Raw genomic sequence first — 21680 nt, 5'->3', positions numbered from 1 at the left:
AGCAAATCACAAATGCATACACGTACTATGTGACAGCCATCAGCAAATCACAAATGCATACCCGCTTATTCTGTGAATTCTTGCACATACTCAGTATTTGCTGATGACTCAAAAAGTTTAAATATAAAAAGACTGTGCACATTTTGTTAATGGAAGTAAATTGGAAAGTTGTTTAAAATGGCATGCTCTATCTGAATCATGAAAGTTTAATTTTGACTTGAGTGTCCCTTTAAGGGCCAGATTACAAGTGGAGCAAAAATGTTTGCGCCCGATCGATAAGGGGTTTATTGTGGAGCTTTGCGCTTGTCAGGCTTACAGCTGGTATTACAAGTTGAAGTAAACGCGATCACTTGAGCGCAGTCGCATTTTATGCTTGAATGATTACAGTGACTTCAGAGCTCTGGTTAACTGTTTCGAGAAACATAAGTTGAACAGAACACATGAAACAAATTAAAGGGGAGAACATTTTAGCGTACAATGTCCCTTTAACTATATGTTGTACCCCTCAACAGGGAAAACATGTTGATCTGAGCAAGGGGATGAAATAGACAACCATAAACGCTTTTTCATATTATTCTGTACACATTTGTTACAATATAGCTAAAAAATGTAAAGTATAAACTTATTTTTCTACCTTGTATGTAAAAATAATATTAATCAAATTAAAGGGACATAAAACCCTTTTATTTACAGTCTTGAAACAATATGCTGGGTGAATGTAAACATTTTTTTATGCTCAGTAAAGATGGGGAGATGAAGACAAACGTCATTCAGATCTCTGTTGGCCATAAATATACCCAGTTCCTGAGTAAGAGTCAGTGAATCAAGAGTTTTAAAAACTTGATTAGGGTTTTCAAGTCTAGGGGTCAGATTTATCAAGCAGCAGATGCTGCAATCTACCCCCGAAGTTAACTCATGAGCCACCACTGAGGTGGCGGACAGCAATCATCCCGATCAGATACGAATGTGCAGGGGGCGGCATTGCACAAGCATTTCACCAGAAATGCTTGTGCAATGTTAAATGCCGACAGTGTATGCTGTCAGCATTTAGCGATGTCGGGCAGACATGATTCGCCACAGCGAATCATATCTGCCCGCCACTTGATAATTCAGCCCCCATAACTAGATTACACTAACTGTTCTGTTCAAGAAAAATAATGAGACATTAACCTAAAAAAGGAAAAGAAAAGCTATTTCAAGATCCCAAAAAGCCTAAGGAACACTTTTCGGTGTACAGAACAAAATTGTGTAAGCATTTTCAGGGTTGTTTTGATACGTCCTATTCAGGGATTAGCAGATACTATCATTCTCAAACAACTCTGGGTTTATCTGTTTGCGTTTAAGTGATAGTAAACTTTACAGGTTTTAAAATCAAGTCGGGAATCTAAGCAATATTTTACATGGACTTTAAATAATCACTTCTAATGAAGATGTGCTGTAGATTACTTTTTATCTAGCCATGCCATTCTAATACCCTGAAATTCGGCCGCCCACTTCAAAAGTATTTTGTTTCCAATCAGCGCTCTAGCAAAAAATTTAGATTAAAAAGTAAGTTACAGCGCATCTTCAGTAGAAGTGATCAATAAAAGTCCTGGACCTGATTTGAAAACATGTAAAGTTTACCATCACTTTAAGGGAATTAGAGAGAGAGAGTAATGTATCTTCAGAACAATTTAATTCACTTTCAAGAATCCCTATTTACAGTAGGAGCAATATCATAGAAAAATTATGAATAGAGCATGATTTGGCGCAATTATGAAATGATCATAAATCAGCTTTGTTGAATTGAAAGGGACACAAAACCCATTTTTTCCTTTTATGATTCAGATAGAGCATACATTTTTTTAATAACTTTTCAATTTGTTTCTATTATCAAATTTGCTCCATTCTATAAGTATCCTTTGTTGAAGGAGCAGCAATGCACTAGTGGGAGGTAGCTGAACACATTAGTAAAAAATTGACAAAAGGCATATGTAGGCAGCCACTAATCAACAGCTAGCTCCCCACTCCTGAGCCTACCTAGGTATTCTTTTCAAAAGAGGAGCTTAGGACAGAAAGGGTTAAAGATATTTTGAGGGGTTGTGGCTATACATGCGATATGCTCCCTAAGCATTACAATACTCAGATGACAATTGAAATAGAACCATTATGAAATAGCTCAACATTGTAGCTGCTAACAGGATCATTCCAGCTCTGTTACCAACATTGGAAAGACAGAACAAGTGTTTTTAATGTATGAATGGATAGCGATTCAACCAATAAATATAAGGAATGAATGGTTACTTTGGATCCCTTTTTTCTATTTCAGTTTCAAATAATAAACTTAAACCAGAGATAAGCACTCTCCTTTTGGTTACATATCTGGTAACTAATTTCTCAGTCAGATTACCTTAACCCTGGATTCCTTTGCTATCAGGAGATCTGCATTTAAGTGACTTATGCAAGTTTATATTCATCTGGATACCAAGATTAAACTATTAAAAACGTATGTCTTTCTTTTCAATTTAAAAACAGTTACTTTCTATTACTTAATTGTTGTTTGTTTTGTAGGAGCTGATTAAAGTACTAGAGAGAGTTCAGCTACTAAGTTTAGTCTCATTGCTCTCTTACCCCTGGCCTTTGTTTGAACACTGTGTTTACATCCAGCGCTCTAGTAAGGGTTTGTTGTGATCTAGGCCTCTCAGCCATTAATTCCAACTTGTTTCAATCTGAAACAACAGCATTTCACCTCACACTGAGATGACGCATGCTAGGACAGGAAAGCGATTTGCTGTTTGTTGCACCCTCTCATACACCAACCTGTATTTGCATTGGTGGGCACTGTCCTGCATTTTTGAGGAGAAGAACCGCTTCAGACATTTGATTTAGTTTTACAAAGAATATATAAACAATTTGATACTCATATGATGTGGATCAGTGGAGGAAGCATCTCATTTTTTGAAATGGATCAATGAAAATTATATTAGCACTGCGGAATCTGTTGGTGTTCTACAAATAACCGATAATAATAATAATAATAGGTCTTAGATTTATAAACCAATCCAACAGCTGCTGCATTCATTTTTTTAAGGTGTCACTTTTATAGGAAGTGAGACAAGGAACATTAGAACTGAAATTTATAGGAAACCAATCGCAGGTAATATTCTCTTACGTCAAATGATGCAACTCCAAACATGTACCCTATCCTGTGGCCAAGGGTGAATTTATAAAGTTACAACTAAATTGTTTAGAGGAAATTCTGTATTATCAACAAGGTGATCTCTTAACTGAGTGGTTAAGGAGGTACACTAATATGGTGATCCATACAGCAAGGACAGAAGTGATTGATCGACATTCATTATTAGAAGACAACACTCAATCAAATAGATTTGAATTTAAAGTGATTGTAAAGTTTAAGGAATTAGTGCCCAGTATCTAAAAATAATCTTAAAAACGGGGGGTACTTTAATTCATTAAACACTGACGCTTCTTTTTTAAAATACTTACCTTTGCGTTATGGAAAACAGCCCGCCGATCCTCCACTCGCATCTTCTACTGTAGTTAGAATATCAATGACGAATCCGGCTTCCTCAAATCGTTGCGTGCCCAACGAGCTGGACGCCAAAGGGGTACGCAAAGACTGGAGAAAGCGGATTCATCATCAATATGCTAACTACAGTAGAAGATGCAGGCGGAGGATTGGCGGTCTGTTTTCCATAAAGGTATTTTAAAAAAGAAGCGTCATGGTAAAGTTTAATGAATTAAAGTGCCCCTGTTTTTAAGATTATTTTTAGATACCGGGTACTAATTCCTTAAACTTTACAATCACTTTAATAGCGTTACTTTTGTCACGAGTATTGAGCACAATAGGAAGATATTTGTAAAATTATACGAAAACATTTTCCACTTTTAGCAGCAGATGCCAAATTGGCGGTTTTGGTTCAAGCATTGGTGGAGAATGGTGAGACATTACACTATGGGGGTGGGTAAGCCCATCATAACTGCAGAAATTGCAGAACAAACACCAGCATCTTGGCACCTGACAAGTAACTTTTGTGCTTAGTTGTCCAGCTGTTGCCGAATGTTTCTTCTATTGCTGCCTGTACGGCAGCTGCTGACGGTCACCTGATGTGCCTGGGTGTGGTGAAACATGAGCAACTGTTTTTGCGCAGCCCTGGGTGACACCTTTCACCTGATGAAGAAATCCTTGCGTCTCTGTTTAATACTGAGGGATAAATGAATAGATTTTTGTTTAGGCTAATACACTGGTTTTCCAACCTGTCATCAGGCCTCCCTAACAGGCCAGATTTAGAGGATATCTGAACTACAGTACAGGTAAAATAATCGACTGATTAGTAAACATTTTTATTTTACCTGCTCTTATCCAAGGTAATCCTGAAAACATGGCCTGTTGGGGAGGCTTGAGGACAGGTTTGAAAGCCAGTGGGCTAATAAAATAACTTATTGATGTCTTCTGAACAGAAACGCATCACAGTAAAAACAGAATTTATGCTTACCTGATAAATTACTTTCTCCAACGGTGTGTCCGGTCCACCGCGTCATCCATAACTTGTGGGAATATTCTCTTCCCCAACAGGAAATGGCAAAGAGCACAGCAAAAGCTGTCCATATAGTCCCTCCTAGGCTCCGCCCACCCCAGTCATTCGACCGACGGACAGGAGAAAAAACAGGAGAAACTATAGGGTGCAGAAACTATAGGGTGCCGTGGTGACTGTAGTTAAAGAAAGAAATTCATCAAACCTGATTAAAAAACCAGGGCGGGCCGTGGACCGGACACACCGTTGGAGAAAGTAATTTATCAGGTAAGCATAAATTCTGTTTTCTCCAACATTGGTGTGTCCGGTCCACGGCGTCATCCATAACTTGTGGGAACCAATACCAAAGCTTTAGGACACGGATGAAGGGAGGGAGCCAATCAGGTTACCTAAACGGAAGGCACCACGGCTTGCAAAACCTTTCTCCCAAAAATAGCCTCCGAAGAAGCAAAAGTATCAAATTTGTAGAATTTGGCAAAAGTGTGCAGGGAAGACCAAGTCGCTGCCTTACATATCTGATCAACAGAAGCCTCGTTCTTGAAGGCCCATGTGGAAGCCACAGCCCTAGTAGAGTGAGCTGTGATGCGTTCAGGAGGCTGCCGTCCGGCAGTCTCATAAGCCAATCGGATGATGCTTTTCAGCCAAAAGGAAAGAGAGGTAGCAGTAGCTTTTTGACCTCTCCTCTTGCCAGAATAAACGACAAACAGAGAAGACGTTTGTCTGAACTCCTTTGTTGCTTCTAAATAGAACTTTAAAGCACAAACTACATCTAAATTGTGTAACAAACGTTCCTTCTTTGAAACTGGATTCGGACACAAAGAAGGCACAACTATTTCCTGGTTAATATTCTTGTTAGAAACAACCTTTGGAAGGAAACCAGGTTTAGTCCGCAAAACAACCTTATCTGAATGGAACACCAGATAGGGCGGATTACACTGCAGAGCAGATAACTCAGAAACTCTTCTAGCAGAAGAAATAGCAACCAAAAACAGAACTTTCCAAGATAACATCTTGATATCTATGGAATGTAGAGGTTCAAACGGAACCCCTTGAAGAACTGAAAGAACTTAATTCAGACTCCAGGGAGGAGTCAAAGGTCTGTAAACAGGCTTGATCCTGACCAAAGCCTGAACAAAAGCTTGAACATCTGGCACAGCTGCCAGTCGTTTGTGTAGCAAAACAGATAAAGCAGAAATCTGTCCCTTTAGAGAACTCGCTGATAATCCCTTATCCAAACCCTCTTGGAGAAAGGAAAGGATCCTAGGAATTTTGATCTTACTCCATGAGAATCCCTTGGATTCACACCAACAGAAATATCTTTTCCATATTTTATGGTAAATTTTTCTAGTTACAGGTTTTCTGGCTTGTACCAGAGTATCTATCACAGAATCCGAAAACCCACGCTTAGATAAAATTAAGCGTTCAATTTCCAAGCCGTCAGCTGGAGGGAAACTAGATTTGGATGTTCGAATGGACCCTGTACTAGAAGATCCTGTCTCAAAGGTAGCTTCCATGGTGGAGCCGATTACATATTCACCAGGTCTGCATACCAAGTCCTGCATGGCCATGCAGGAGCTATCAAGATCACCGAGGCCCTCTCCTGTTTGATCCTGACTACCAGCCTGGGAATGAGAGGAAACGGTGGAAACACATAAGCTAGGTTGAAGGCCCAAGGCGCTACTAATGCATCCACTAGAGTCGCCTTGGGATCCCTGGATCTGGACCCGTAGCAAGGAACCTTGAAGTTCTGACGAGACGCCATCAGATCCATGTCTGGAATGCCCCATAATTGAGTCAACTGGGCAAATATCTCCAGGTGGAGTTCCCACTCCCCCGGATGGAATGTCTGACGACTCAGATAATCCGCCTCCCAGTTTTCCACTCCTGGGATGTGGATCGCAGATAGGTGGCAGGAGTGATCCTCCGCCCATTTTATGATTTTGGTCACTTCTCTCATCGCCAGGGAACTCCTTGTTCCCCCCTGATGGTTGATGTAAGCAACAGTCGTCATGTTGTCTGATTGGAATCTTATGAATCTGGCCTTTGCTAGTTGAGGCCAAGCCCTGAGAGTATTGAATATCGCTCTCAGTTCCAGAATGTTTATCGGGAGAAGAGACTCTTCCCGAGACCATAGACCCTGAGCTTTCAGGGAGTCCCAGACCGCGCCCCAACCCACTAGACTGGCGTCGGTCGTGACGATGACCCACTCTGGTCTGCGGAAGCTCATTCCCTGGGACAGGTGATCCTGGGTTAGCCACCAACGGAGTGAGTCTCTGGTCTTCTGATCTACTTGAATCACTGGAGACAAGTCTGTATAGTCCCCATTCCACTGTTTCAGCATGCACAGTTGTAATGGTCTTAGATGAATTTGCGCAAAAGGAACTATGTCCATTGCTGCAACCATCAACCCTACTACTTCCATGCACTGAGCTATGGAAGGTCGTGGAACAGAGTGAAGAACTTGACAAGCGTTTAGAAGTTTTGACTTTCTGACATCTGTCAGGAAAATCTTCATTTCTAAAGAATCTATTATTGTCCCCAAGAAAGGAACTCTTGTCGACGGAGACAGGGAACTCTTTTCTATGTTCACCTTCCACCCGTGAGATCTGAGAAAGGCCAGAACGATGTCTGTGTGAGCCTTTGCCTTTGAAAGAGACGACGCTTGTATCAGAATGTCGTCCAAGTAAGGTGCCACTGCAATGCCCCTTGGTCTTAGAACCGCTAGAAGGGACCCGAGTACCTTTGTGAAAATCCTTGGAGCAGTGGCTAGCCCGAATGGGAGAGCCACAAACTGGTAATGTTTGTCCAGAAAGGCGAACCTTAGGAACTGATGATGATCTTTGTGGATAGGAATATATAGATACGCATCCTTTAGATCCACGGTAGTCAAAAATTGACCCTCCTGGATTGTAGGTAAAATCGTTCGAATAGTTTCCATTTTGAACGATGGCACTCTGAGAAATTTGTTTAGAATCTTTAAATCCAGAATTGGTCTGAAAGTTCCCTCTTTTTTGGGAACTACAAACAGATTTGAGTAAAACCCCATTCCTTGTTCCACAGTTGGAACTGGGTGTATCACTCCCATTTTTAAAAGGTCTTCTATACAATGTAAGAATGCCTGTCTCTTTATTTGGTTTGAAGATAAGTGAGACATGTGGAACCTTCCCTTTGGGGGTAGTTCCTTGAATTCCAGAAGATAACCCTGAGAAACTATTTCTAGTGCCCAGGGATCCTGAACATCTCTTGCCCAAGCCTGAGCGAAGAGAGAGAGTCTGTCCCCTACTAGATCCGGTCCCGGATCGGGGGCTACTCCTTCATGCTGTTTTGGTAGCAGCAGCAGGCTTCTTGGCCTGCTTACACTTGTTCCAGCCTTGCATCGGTTTCCAAGCTGGTTTGGTTTGCGAAGCATTACCCTCTTGTCTAGAGGCTGCAGAGTTGGAGGCCGGTCCGTTCCTGAAATTGCGAAAGGAACGAAAATTAGACTTATTCTTGGCCTTGAAAGGCCTATCTTGTGGGAGGGCGTGGCCCTTACCCCCAGTGATGTCTGAGATAATCTCTTTCAATTCTGGCCCAAAAAGGGTTTTACCCTTGAAAGGGATATTAAGCAATTTTGTCTTGGAAGATACATCCGCTGACCAAGACTTTAGCCAGAGCGCTCTGCGCGCCACAATTGCAAACCATGAATTTTTCGCCGCTAATCTAGCTAACTGCAAAGCGGCATCTAAAATAAATGAATTAGCTAACTTAAGTGCGTGAATTCTGTCCATAACCTCCTCATACGGAGTCTCTCTACTGAGCGACTTTTCTAGTTCCTCGAACCAGAACCACGCTGCTGTAGTGACAGGAATAATGCACAAAATAGGTTGCAGGAGGTAACCTTGCTGTACAAAAATCTTTTTAAGCAAACCCTCCAATTTTTTATCCATAGGATCTTTGAAAGCACAATTATCCTCGATAGGAATAGTAGTGCGCTTAACTAGTGTAGAAACTGCCCCCTCGACCTTAGGGACTGTCTGCCATAAGTCCTTTCTGGGGTCGACCATAGGAAATAATTTCTTAAATATAGGAGGGGGGACAAAAGGTATGCCGGGCTTCTCCCACTCCTTATTCACTATGTCCGCCACCCGCTTGGGTATAGGAAAAGCGTCGGGGTGCACCGGAACCTCTAGGAACTTGTCCATCTTGCACAATTTTTTTGGAATGACCAGGTTGTCACAATCATCCAGAGTAGATAGCACCTCCTTAAGCAGTGCGCGGAGATGCTCTAATTTAAATTTAAATGTCACAACATCAGGTTCTGCCTGTTGAGAAATTCTACCTAAATCAGAAATTTCCCCATCTGACAAAACCTCCCTCATGGCCACTTCAGATTGGTGTGAGGGTATGACAGAGCAATTATCATCAGCGCCCTCCTGCTCTATAGTGTTTAAAACAGAGCAATCGCGCTTTCTCTGAAATGCAGGCATTTTGGATAAAATATTTGCTATGGAGTTATCCATTACTGCCGTCAATTGTTGCATAGTAACAAGCATTGGCGCGCTAGAAGTACTAGGGGTCTCCTGCGTGGGCAAAACTGGTGTAGACACAGAAGGAGATAATGTAGAACTATGTCTACTCCCTTCATCTGATGAATCATCTTGGGCAACTTTACTATCTGTGGCAGTACTGTCCTTACTTTGTTTGGACGCTATGGCACAATTATCACACAATTTTGAAGGGGGAGACACATTGGCTTCCATACATACAGAACATAGTTTATCTGAAGGCATAGACATGTTAAACAGGCTTAAACTTGTCAATAAAGTACAAAAACCGTTTTAAAACAAAACCGTTACTGTCTCTTTAAATTTTAAACAGGGCACACTTTTTTACTGAATATGTGAAAAACTATGAAGGAATTGTTCAATTTTAACCAAATTTTCACCACAGTGTCTTAAAGCATTCAAAGCATTGCACCCCAGACCTTTAACCCTTAAAATGACGAAACCGGAGCCGTTTATAGTTTTAACCCCTCTACAGTCCCAGCTACAGCCTTTGCTGCGACTTTACCAAACCCAGGGGGGTATACGATACCAAATGAAGCCTTCTAGGGACCTTTTCAACTACTTCCAGACCCATACACATGCAGCTGCATGTACTGCTCTCAAAAGTAACTGCGCAGTAATGGCGCGAAAATGAGGCTCTGCCTACTACATAGAAGGCCCTTCCTGACTGGGAAGGTGTCTAAACCAGTGCCTGACGTAAAAAAACGTTCCCCAAAGTTATAAAGTGTGAATTTCAACATCAAGCTGTATAAAATGCCCAAATAAAGCAATCGATCTAGCCCATAAAAGTGTCTACCAGTTTTATAGCCCATATTAAGCCCTTTATTCTGTTTGAGACTAAGAAAATGGCTTACCGGTCCCCATGAGGGGAAAATGACAGCCTTCCAGCATTACACAGTCTTGTTAGAAATATGGCTAGTCATACCTTAAGCAGAAAAGTCTGCCAACTGTTCCCCCAACTGAAGTTATCTCATCTCAACAGTCCTATGTGGGAACAGAAACCGATTTTAGTTACTGCTGCTAAAATCCTACTCCTCTCACAAACAGAACTCTTCATCCTTTTCTGTTTCAGAGTAAATAGTACATACCAGCACTATTTGAAAATAACAAACTCTTGATAGTAGAATAAAAAACTACAACTAAACACCACATACTCTTCACCATCTCCGTGGAGATGCTGCTTGTTCAGCGGCAAAGAGAATGACTGGGGTGGGCGGAGCCTAGGAGGGACTATATGGACAGCTTTTGCTGTGCTCTTTGCCATTTCCTGTTGGGGAAGAGAATATTCCCACAAGTTATGGATGACACCGTGGACCGGACACACCAATGTTGGAGAAATAGGATACCTTGCACAACATACGCTGGCTTATCCAAAAATTGATCCATAGGAACGGACTTAAAGGGACACTGAACCCAAATTTATTCTTTTGTGATTCAGATAGAGCATGCAATTTTAAGCAACTTTCTAATTTACTCCTATTATCAAATTTTATTCATTCTCTTGGTATGTTTATTTGAAAAGCAAGAAAGTAAGTTTAGATGCCGGCCCATTTTTGGTGAACAACCTGGGTTGTCCTTGCTGATTGGACAGCACCAATAAACAAATGCTGTCCATGGTACTGAACCAAAAAGTTCTAGTTCCTTAGCTTAGATGCATTCTTTTTTAAATAAAGATAGCAAGAGAACGAAGAAAAATTGATAATAGAAGTAAATTAGAAAGTTGCTTAAAATAGCATGCTCTATCTGAATCATGAAAGAAAAAATTGGGTTCAGTGTCCCTTTAAGTATAAGGTTCTAAATAATATCTAACAAAATACTTCTCAAGCTAACAGTGTAAGCACCTTGTGAAAAACTGACAAAGCCCTCTTAGTTATACAGGAGGAACTATTATTTACTGAAAAAATTGTTCTGGAAAAAAAGACTCAGGGAAACAAGGTATAAAAGATTCTAACCTAGAAAAATGACAGACATTCTAATCTTTTACTCTTTGTCCTGGGATTATAAGGTTTATCTATGGAATGCAGAAATTGGTCCAAAAAAAGACTGGGTCAGAGTCTGAATATCTGCAGAAAACTGATAAAGAACAGGAGCTCTGTATCTATATCAACTGGGATAAACAGAATGATACTGAAAAGGCTGTATCTGGAGCAGTAGCAAGACTAGACCACTTAGAAATAACTGGTAAAGTAGCACAATGAGCGCAGGTGAAGATCCAAAATGCCAAGATACTGGGAAATTCCTGACACACACTAATGCAAGCTAAGAGTGTCCTAGAAGGTAACTCACAATCTGGAACCTCAGAGTAAGACCACACACTGGGAGAAAGCAAAGTAGATGAAGAGGCATTCATTTTGGTGCTTCATATGTCTAAGGAAGTTCTGAAACAGGCTAGAAGGTCCTTGGGCCTTTGCACCATACGTGAACTGTAACATTTATGCTTAAATGATCAATTAATTTATTTTATGATTGTGAGAGTCCACGAGACATCACATATTGGCTTATGCACCAGTCTACTAGGAGGAGGCAAAAACACCCCACACCTACCAGAGTTTCCCTCAGTCATACATTTGGCCAAGTAGAGGAGGAAAAAATAGAAAAGTATGATAAGGGCAAATGAACTGCAAAAGAAGTCCTCCAACTGTACAAAATAAAAAACATAATTTATGCTTACCTGATAAATTCCTTTCTTCTGTTGTGTGATCAGTCCACGGGTCATCATTACTTCTGGGATATTATCTGCTCCCCTACAGGAAGTGCAAGAGGATTCACCCAGCAGAGTTGCTATATAGCTCCTCCCCTCTACGTCACCTCCAGTCATTCGACCAAAGACCAACGAGAAAGGAGAAGCCAAGGGTGTAGTGGTGACTGAATTATAATTGAAAAAATATGTACCTGCCTTAAAAAACAGGGCGGGCCGTGGACTGATCACACAACAGAAGAAAGGAATTTATCAGGTAAGCATAAATTATGTTTTCTTCTGTTATGTGTGATCAGTCCACGGGTCATCATTACTTCTGGGATACCAATACCAAAGCAAAAGTACACGGATGACGGGAGGGATAGGCAGGCTCATTATACAGAAGGAACCACTGCCTGAAGAACCTTTCTCCCAAAAATAGCCTCCGAAGAAGCAAAAGTGTCAAATTTGTAAAATTTGGAAAAAGTATGAAGCGAAGACCAAGTTGCAGCCTTGCAAATCTGTTCAACAGAGGCCTCATTCTTAAAGGCCCAAGTGGAAGCCACAGCTCTAGTGGAATGAGCTGTAATTCTTTCAGGAGGCTGCTGTCCAGCAGTCTCATAGGCTAAACGTATTATGCTACGAAGCCAAAAAGAGAGAGAGGTAGCAGAAGCTTTTTGACCTCTCCTCTGTCCAGAATAAACGACAAACAGGGAAGAAGTTTGGCGAAAATCTTTAGTTGCCTGCAAGTAGAACTTGAGGGCACGAACTACATCCAGATTGTGTAGAAGACGTTCCTTCTTTGAAGAAGGATTTGGACACAAGGAGGGAACAACAATCTCTTGATTGATATTCCTGTTAGAGACAACCTTAGGTAAGAACCCAGGTTTAGTACGCAGAACTACCTTGTCTGAGTGAAAGATCAGATAAGGAGAATCACAATGTAGGGCTGATAACTCAGAGACTCTTCGAGCCGAGGAAATAGCCATTAAAAATAGAACTTTCCAAGATAACAATCTTATATCAATGGAATGAAGGGGTTCAAACGGAACACCCTGTAAGACGTTAAGAACTAAGTTTAAACTCCATGGCGGAGCAACAGTTTTAAACACAGGCTTGATCCTAGCTAAAGCCTGACAAAAGGCCTGGATGTCTGAATTTTCTGACAGACGCCTGTGTAACAAGATGGACAGAGCTGAGATCTGTCCCTTTAATGAGCTAGCCGATAAACCCTTTTCTAAACCTTCTTGTAGAAAAGACAATATCCTAGGAATCCTAACCTTACTCCAGGAGTAATCTTTGGATTCACACCAGTATAGGTATTTACGCCATATTTTATGGTAAATCTTTCTGGTAACAGGCTTCCTAGCCTGTATCAGGGTATCAATAACCGACTCAGAAAACCCACGTTTTGATAAAATCAAGCGTTCAATTTCCAAGCAGTCAGCTTCAGAGAAGTTAGACTTTGATGTTTGAATGGACCCTGAATCAGAAGGTCCTGTCTTAGAGGTAGAGACCACGGCGGACAGGATGACATGTCCACTAGATCTGCATACCAAGTCCTGCGCGGCCATGCAGGCGCTATTAGAATCACTGATGCTCTCTCCTGTTTGATTTTGGCAATCAATCGAGGAAGCAGCGGGAAGGATGGAAACACATAAGCCATCCTGAAGTTCCAAGGTGCTGTCAAAGCATCTATCAGAACCGCTCCCGGATCCCTGGATCTGGATCCGTAGCGAGGAAGTTTGGCGTTCTGGCGAGACGCCATGAGATCTATCTCTGGTTTGCCCCAACGTCGAAGTATTTGGGCAAAGACCTCCGGATGAAGTTCCCACTCCCCCGGATGAAGAGTCTGGCGACTCAAGAAATCCGCCTCCCAGTTCTCCACTCCCGGGATGTGGATTGCTGACAGATGGCAAGAGTGAGACTCTGCCCAGCGAATTATCTTTGATACTTCTATCATTGCTAGGGAGCTTCTTGTCCCTCCCTGATGGTTGATGTAAGCTACAGTCGTGATGTTGTCCGACTGAAACCTGATGAACCCCCGAGTCTTTAACTGGGGCCAAGCTAGAAGGGCATTGAGAACTGCTCTCAATTCCAGAATGTTTATTGGCAGGAGACTTTCCTCCTGACTCCATTGTCCCTGAGCCTTCAGAGAATTCCAGACAGCGCCCCAACCTAGAAGGCTGGCGTCTGTTGTTACAATTGTCCAGTCCGGCCTGCTGAAAGGCATCCCCCTGGACAGATGTGGCCGAGAAAGCCACCATAGAAGAGAGTTTCTGGTCTCTTGATCCAGATTCAGAGTGGGGGACAAATCTGAGTAATCCCCATTCCACTGACTCAGCATGCACAATTGCAGCGGTCTGAGATGTAGGCGTGCAAAGGGTACTATGTCCATTGCTGCTACCATTAAGCCGATCACCTCCATGCATTGAGCTACTGACGGGAGTTGAATGGAATGAAGGACACGGCATGCATTTAGAAGCTTTGTTAATCTGTCTTCTGTCAGATAAATCTTCATTTCTACAGAATCTATAAGAGTCCCCAAGAATGGAACCCTTGTGAGAGGCAAGAGAGAACTCTTCTTTTCGTTCACTTTCCATCCATGCGACCTTAGAAATGCCAGAACTAACTCTGTATGAGACTTGGCAGTTTGAAAGCTTGAAGCTTGTATCAGAATGTCGTCTAGGTACGGAGCTACCGAAATTCCTCGCGGTCTCAGAACCGCTAGAAGGGCACCCAGAACCTTTGTGAAAATTCTTGGAGCCGTGGCCAATCCGAATGGAAGGGCTACAAACTGGTAATGCCTGTCTAAGAAGGCAAACCTTAGATATCGGTAATGATCTTTGTGAATCGGTATGTGAAGGTAAGCATCCTTTAAATCCACTGTGGTCATGTACTGACCCTTTTGGATCATGGGTAAGATTGTCCGAATAGTTTCCATTTTGAACGATGGAACTCTTAGGAATTTGTTTAGGATCTTTAAATCCAAGATTGGCCTGAAAGTTCCCTCTTTTTTGGGAACCACAAACAGGTTTGAGTAAAACCCTTGTCCTTGTTCCGACCGCGGAACCGGATGGATCACTCCCATTAATAATAGATCTTGTACACAGCGTAGAAACGCGTCTTTCTTTATTTGGTTTGTTGACAACCTTGACAGATGAAATCTCCCTCGTGGGGGAGATAATTTGAAGTCTAGAAGGTATCCCTGAGATATGATCTCTAGCGCCCAGGGATCCTGGACATCTCTTGCCCAAGCCTGGGCGAAGAGAGAGAGTCTGCCCCCCACTAGATCCGGTCCCGGATCGGGGGCCCTCGGTTCATGCTGTCTTAGGGGCAGCAGCAGGTTTTCTGGCCTGCTTGCCCTTATTCCAGGACTGGTTAGGTTTCCAGCCTTGTCTGTAACGAGCAACAGCTCCTTCCTGTTTTGGTGCAGTGGAAGTTGATGCTGCACCTGCTTTGAAATTCCGAAAGGGACGAAAATTAGACTGTCTAGCCTTAGCTTTGGCTTTGTCTTGAGGTAGAGCGTGGCCCTTACCTCCTGTAATGTCAGCGATAATTTCTTTCAAACCGGGCCCAAATAAAGTTTGCCCCTTGAAAGGTATATTAAGTAATTTGGACTTAGAAGTTACATCAGCCGACCAGGATTTTAGCCACAGCGCCCTACGTGCCTGAATGGCGAATCCTGAATTCTTAGCCGTAAGTTTGGTTAAATGTACTACGGCCTCCGAAATGAATGAATTAGCTAGTTTAAGGACTCTAAGCCTGTCCGTAATGTCGTCCAGCGTAGCGGAACTAAGGTTCTCTTCCAGAGACTCAATCCAAAATGCTGCCGCAGCCGTAATCGGCGCGATGCATGCAAGGGGTTGCAATATAAAACCTTGTTGAACAAACATTTTCTTAAGGTAACCCTCTAATTTTTTATCCATAGGATCTGAAAAAGCACAGCTATCCTCCACCGGGATAGTGGTGCGCTTAGCTAAAGTAGAAACTGCTCCCTCCACCTTAGGGACCGTTTGCCATAAGTCCCGTGTGGTGGCGTCTATTGGAAACATCTTTCTAAATATTGGAGGGGGTGAGAACGGCACACCGGGTCTATCCCACTCCTTAGTAACAATTTCAGTTAATCTCTTAGGTATAGGAAAAACGTCAGTACTCGCCGGTACCGCAAAGTATTTATCCAACCTACACATTTTCTCTGGTATTGCAACAGTGTTACAATCGTTAAGAGCCGCTAAGACCTCCCCTAGTAATACACGGAGGTTTTCCAATTTAAATTTAAAATTTGAAATATCTGAATCCAATCTGCTTGGATCAGAACCGTCACCTACAGAATGAAGCTCTCCGTCCTCATGCTCTGCAAGCTGTGACGCAGTATCAGACATGGCCCTAGAATTATCAGCGCACTCTGTTCTCACCCCAGAGTGATCACGCTTGCCTCTTAGTTCTGGTAACTTAGCCAAAACTTCAGTCATAACAGTAGCCATATCTTGTAATGTTATCTGTAATGGCTGCCCAGATGTACTAGGCGCCATAATATCACGCACCTCCCGGGCGGGAGACGCAGGTACTGACACGTGAGGCGAGTTAGACGGCATAACTCTCCCCTCGCTGTTTGGTGAAATTTGTTCAATTTGTACAGATTGGCTTTTATTTAAAGTAGCATCAATACAGTTAGTACATAAATTTCTATTGGGCTCCACCTTGGCATTGGAACAAATGACACAGGTATCTTCCTCTGAATCAGACATGTTTAACACACTAGCAATAAACATGCAACTTGGTTACAATCTTATTTAACAAAAACGTACTGTGCCTCAAAGAAGCACTAAACGATTAAATGACAGTTGAAATAATGAACTGAAAAACAGTTATAGCATCACTCTTTAAAAACAACACAACTTGTTAGCAAAGGTTTGTTCCCATTAGTAAGCAACACTAATTAAATTTTAAACATAAAAATCACAGAGCAACGTTTTAAAACACAGTCACTACATAAATCTCACAGCTCTGCTGAGAGAATCTACCTCCCTTCAAAGAAGTTTGAAGACCCCTGAGTTCTGTTAGAGATGAACCGGATCATGCAGAAAATACAAGTGTAACTGACTGGAAATTTTTTGATGCGTAGCAAAGAGCGCCAAAAACGGCCCCTCCCCCTCACACACAGCAGTGAGAGAGAAACGAAACTGTCATAAGCAAAACAAGCAAACTGCCAAGTGGAAAAATAATGCCCAAATATTTATTCACTCAGTACCTCAGAAATGCAAACGATTCTACATTCCAGCAAAAACGTTTAACATGAATTAAATACCTATTAAAAGGTTTAATGTACTTTTACAGAGTAATTCCGGTGAAATACCATCCCCAGAATACTGAAGTGTAGAGTATACATACATGTCATTATAACGGTATAGCAGGATTTTCTCATCAATTCCATTCAGAAATAAAAACTGCTACATACCTCAATGCAGATTCAACTGCCCGCTGTCCCCTGATCTGAAGCTTTTACCTCCCTCAGATGGCCGAGAAACAGCAATATGATCTTAACTACTCCGGTTAAAATCATAAGAAAAACTCTGGTAGATTCTTCTTCAAACTCTGCCAGAGAAGTAATAACACGCTCCGGTGCTATTGTAAAATAACAAACTTTTGATTGAAGTTATAAAAACTAAGTATAATCACCATAGTCCTCTCACACCTCCTATCTAGTCTTTGGGTGCAAGAGAATGACTGGAGGTGACGTAGAGGGGAGGAGCTATATAGCAACTCTGCTGGGTGAATCCTCTTGCACTTCCTGTAGGGGAGCAGATAATATCCCAGAAGTAATGATGACCCGTGGACTGATCACACATAACAGAAGAAATGGTGGGTCTCTCACCATCTTATGAAAAAAAAAATATATTTAACAGAAATAGGACTGAAGCTGGCAGGAAGGGCAGGGTTATACAAAGAACTGAAGAGCTATGATTAATTCTTGGAGGTACTGATATGAAATTAGCCTTTTCCCCCTTTATATTATTAGACATGAAACCCAAATGTTTTTCTTTCATGATTCAGACAGAAAATGCAATTTTAAACAACTATCTAAATTACTAAAAATCAATTTTACCACTGGCTGTAACTGAACAGAAGGATGATCCCCACCCTTTATTTAAGTTTGTTTAAATATTTACTGGCATAATCATATATGTGTTGTTCACTAGAATAACATTTGAACAATAACAGTAATAAAAGTAAAAATATTAGCATGTATGAAATCTTACCAGTTTTGGAACTTACCCAGAACATAACACCAATATTTATTTTCACTGTACATTTTTTAAGGATTCCCATACCGTCAGAAATATAATTATGGCATTATCTTACCGTTTTACCATGTTGCGGGTGAACCATACAGAAGGAAAGGAATCTTTTAATCTGGATTTATAATTGCGGTTAAGGTCCCGACCAGAAAGAGAGCAGCGGTAGTTGCCTACAATAACACCATCTGGGTTTAGCATGGGTACAACTTTGAAGATAAAGGTGTCACGCAGCAGCCTGGCATCACTCCTGGTGCTTAGAATGTAGTCTAGGAACCCCTTCATCATCCATGAGCTATTGGTCTCGCCAGGGTGAACTCTAGCAGTTACAATAACAGCTTTCTTCTTTTTTTGCTCTTCTTTAGATGGTGATGGGTTAGTGATGGTCAAAACATACACCATATTTCCAGCTAATGAATGGCAAAGGACACGGATTTTACAATAACTAGAACGCTCTGGGTCATTAGCTATTTCAGCCAAGTAGTCTTGCAGATTGGAATATGTATAAGAGTAACAATGAGCGAAATAGCAAGTGTCACCATTGTGTGGGAACTCAAAGGTCCAAGAGAGAGAGTAATATTGTTGCCCATTTTGGCCAAAGTTATTCTTAAAGTATTTGATCTCTTTCCCAATTCTGTGCCATCCAATATGATTGGTTTTAGCATTCATTTCAGAGTACATCAGGGGCCGCATGCCATGGCTGTAAAGGCTTGAAGGTTTCATGAAGTTGATGATGGTGAAGCGGTAAGGAACACCAGTCCGTGTGTTCTTTACACGGAAATAGTACCACTGGGTATGGCGTTGTGTGTAGAGGTCTGTGCGCAAGGTTAGTTCGTACTCATAGTTGCCACTAGAATGTTGAAAACAAGAAGGGATAAGTTTGCATGAGGTCAGAATTCATTATGACTGCTATTATATATATATATATATATATATATATATATATATATATTAAAAAACAATAGCATTCACTGGATTTTTAAATAAATGCTTAATAAAACATTGCTTTTATTCAATAATGTTTTTGTAATGTATGTTACAAAAATAATTCCTTTATTACCCATTACCCAGTTTTGTATAACCAACACAGCTATATTAACCCCTTAATGACAACTGACGTACCAGGTACGTCATGCATTAACAAGCAGTTAATGACAATGGACGTACCTGGTACGTCAGTTGTCTAACAGAGTGCTGGAAGCGATCACAAATGCTTCCAGCAGCTCTGAGGGTATTGCAGTGATGCCTCGATATGGAGGCATCCTGCAATACCACTTTACAAGCCCCCGATGCAGAGAGAGCCACTCTGTGGCCCTCTCTGCACCGGTAGCGATAGTGACGGGTGTGAGGGTGCGCGTGCGTGTGCACGATGCGCGCGCGTGCACGTGCGCGCGTGCACGTGCACCCATTAGCCACACTGACACCAATGAATGAGGGCAGAAAGGGGAAAAAAAAGGGATTTTTTTTTAAAAAAAATATAAAAGGATCTGGGAGGGGGTGGGGGTATTGTGGGGGGCTGCTACACTACAGAAATAGTTTTTTAAGCAAAAATAAAATAAAAATACTTTTTGGGGGGTTTTTGGGGCCAAACTGGGTACTGGCAGACAGCTGCCAGTACCCAAGATGGTGGTAATTAGGTAGGGGAGAGGGTTAGAGAGCTGGAGGGGGGATCAGGGAGGTTGGGGCTAAGGCAGGGGTCCATCACAGCTAAAACAGAATTTATGTTTACCTGATAAATTACTTTCTCCAACGGTGTGTCCGGTCCACGGCGTCATCCTTACTTGTGGGATATTCTCTTCCCCAACAGGAAATGGCAAAGAGCCCAGCAAAGCTGGTCACATGATCCCTCCTAGGCTCCGCCTACCCCAGTCATTCGACCGACGTTAAGGAGGAATATTTGCATAGGAGAAACCATATGATACCGTGGTGACTGTAGTTAAAGAAAATAAATTATCAGACCTGATTAAAAAACCAGGGCGGGCCGTGGACCGGACACACCGTTGGAGAAAGTAATTTATCAGGTAAACATAAATTCTGTTTTCTCCAACATAGGTGTGTCCGGTCCACGGCGTCATCCTTACTTGTGGGAACCAATACCAAAGCTTTAGGACACGGATGATGGGAGGGAGCAAATCAGGTCACCTAGATGGAAGGCACCACGGCTTGCAAAACCTTTCTCCCAAAAATAGCCTCAGAAGAAGCAAAAGTATCAAACTTGTAAAATTTGGTAAAAGTGTGCAGTGAAGACCAAGTCGCTGCCCTACATATCTGATCAACAGAAGCCTCGTTCTTGAAGGCCCATGTGGAAGCCACAGCCCTAGTGGAATGAGCTGTGATTCTTTCGGGAGGCTGCCGTCCGGCAGTCTCGTAAGCCAATCTGATGATGCTTTTAATCCAAAAAGAGAGAGAGGTAGAAGTTGCTTTTTGACCTCTCCTTTTACCTGAATAAACAACAAACAAGGAAGATGTTTGTCTAAAATCCTTTGTAGCATCTAAATAGAATTTTAGAGCGCGAACAACATCCAAATTGTGCAACAAACGTTCCTTCTTTGAAACTGGTTTCGGACACAGAGAAGGTACGATAATCTCCTGGTTAATGTTCTTGTTAGAAACAACTTTTGGAAGAAAAACAGGTTTAGTACGTAAAACCACCTTATCTGCATGGAACACCAGATAAGGAGGAGAACACTGCAGAGCAGATAATTCTGAAACTCTTCTAGCAGAAGAAATTGCCACCAAAAACAAAACTTTCCAAGATAATAACTTAATATCAACGGAATGCAAGGGTTCAAACGGAACCCCCTGAAGAACTGAAAGAACTAAGTTGAGACTCCAAGGAGGAGTCAACGGTTTGTAAACAGGCTTGATTCTAACCAGAGCCTGAACAAAGGCTTGAACATCTGGCACAGCTGCCAGCTTTTTGTGAAGTAACACAGACAAGGCAGAAATCTGTCCCTTCAAGGAACTTGCAGATAATCCTTTTTCCAATCCTTCTTGAAGGAAGGATAGAATCTTAGGAATCTTAACCTTGTCCCAAGGGAATCCTTTAGATTCACACCAACAGATATATTTTTTCCAAATTTTGTGGTAAATTTTTCTAGTTACAGGCTTTCTGGCCTGAACAAGAGTATCAATAACAGAATCTGAGAACCCTCGCTTCGATAAAATCAAGCGTTCAATCTCCAAGCAGTCAGCTGGAGTGAGACCAGATTCGGATGTTCGAACGGACCTTGAACAAGAAGGTCTCGTCTCAAAGGTAGCTTCCATGGTGGAGCCGATGACATATTCACCAGATCTGCATACCAAGTCCTGCGTGGCCACGCAGGAGCTATCAAGATCACCGACGCCCTCTCCTGATTGATCCTGGCTACCAGCCTGGGGATGAGAGGAAACGGCGGGAATACATAAGCTAGTTTGAAGGTCCAAGGTGCTACTAGTGCATCTACTAGAGTCGCCTTGGGATCCCTGGATCTGGACCCGTAGCAAGGAACTTTGAAGTTCTGACGAGAGGCCATCAGATCCATGTCTGGGATGCCCCACAGTTGAGTGATTTGGGCAAAGATTTCCGGATGGAGTTCCCACTCCCCCGGATGTAATGTCTGACGACTCAGAAAATCCGCTTCCC

At 42.0% G+C, this 21680-nt stretch overlaps 1 protein-coding gene across 1 annotated transcript in view; it reads right to left on the bottom strand.

The window, feature by feature from the left end:
* Positions 1-21680, bottom strand: part of AGBL3 (AGBL carboxypeptidase 3) — a 323892-nt gene that overhangs the window by 167503 nt on the left and 134709 nt on the right. The window contains exon 6 of the mRNA XM_053719686.1: positions 18123-18905. Coding sequence (XP_053575661.1) covers positions 18123-18905 — 783 coding nt within the window. The remainder of the gene's footprint in view (positions 1-18122; positions 18906-21680) is intronic.

Source organism: Bombina bombina, chromosome 6 (assembly GCF_027579735.1).
Source record: "Bombina bombina isolate aBomBom1 chromosome 6, aBomBom1.pri, whole genome shotgun sequence".
NCBI lineage: Eukaryota > Metazoa > Chordata > Amphibia > Anura > Bombinatoridae > Bombina > Bombina bombina.
This window is presented reverse-complemented; position numbering and strand designations above follow the sequence as displayed.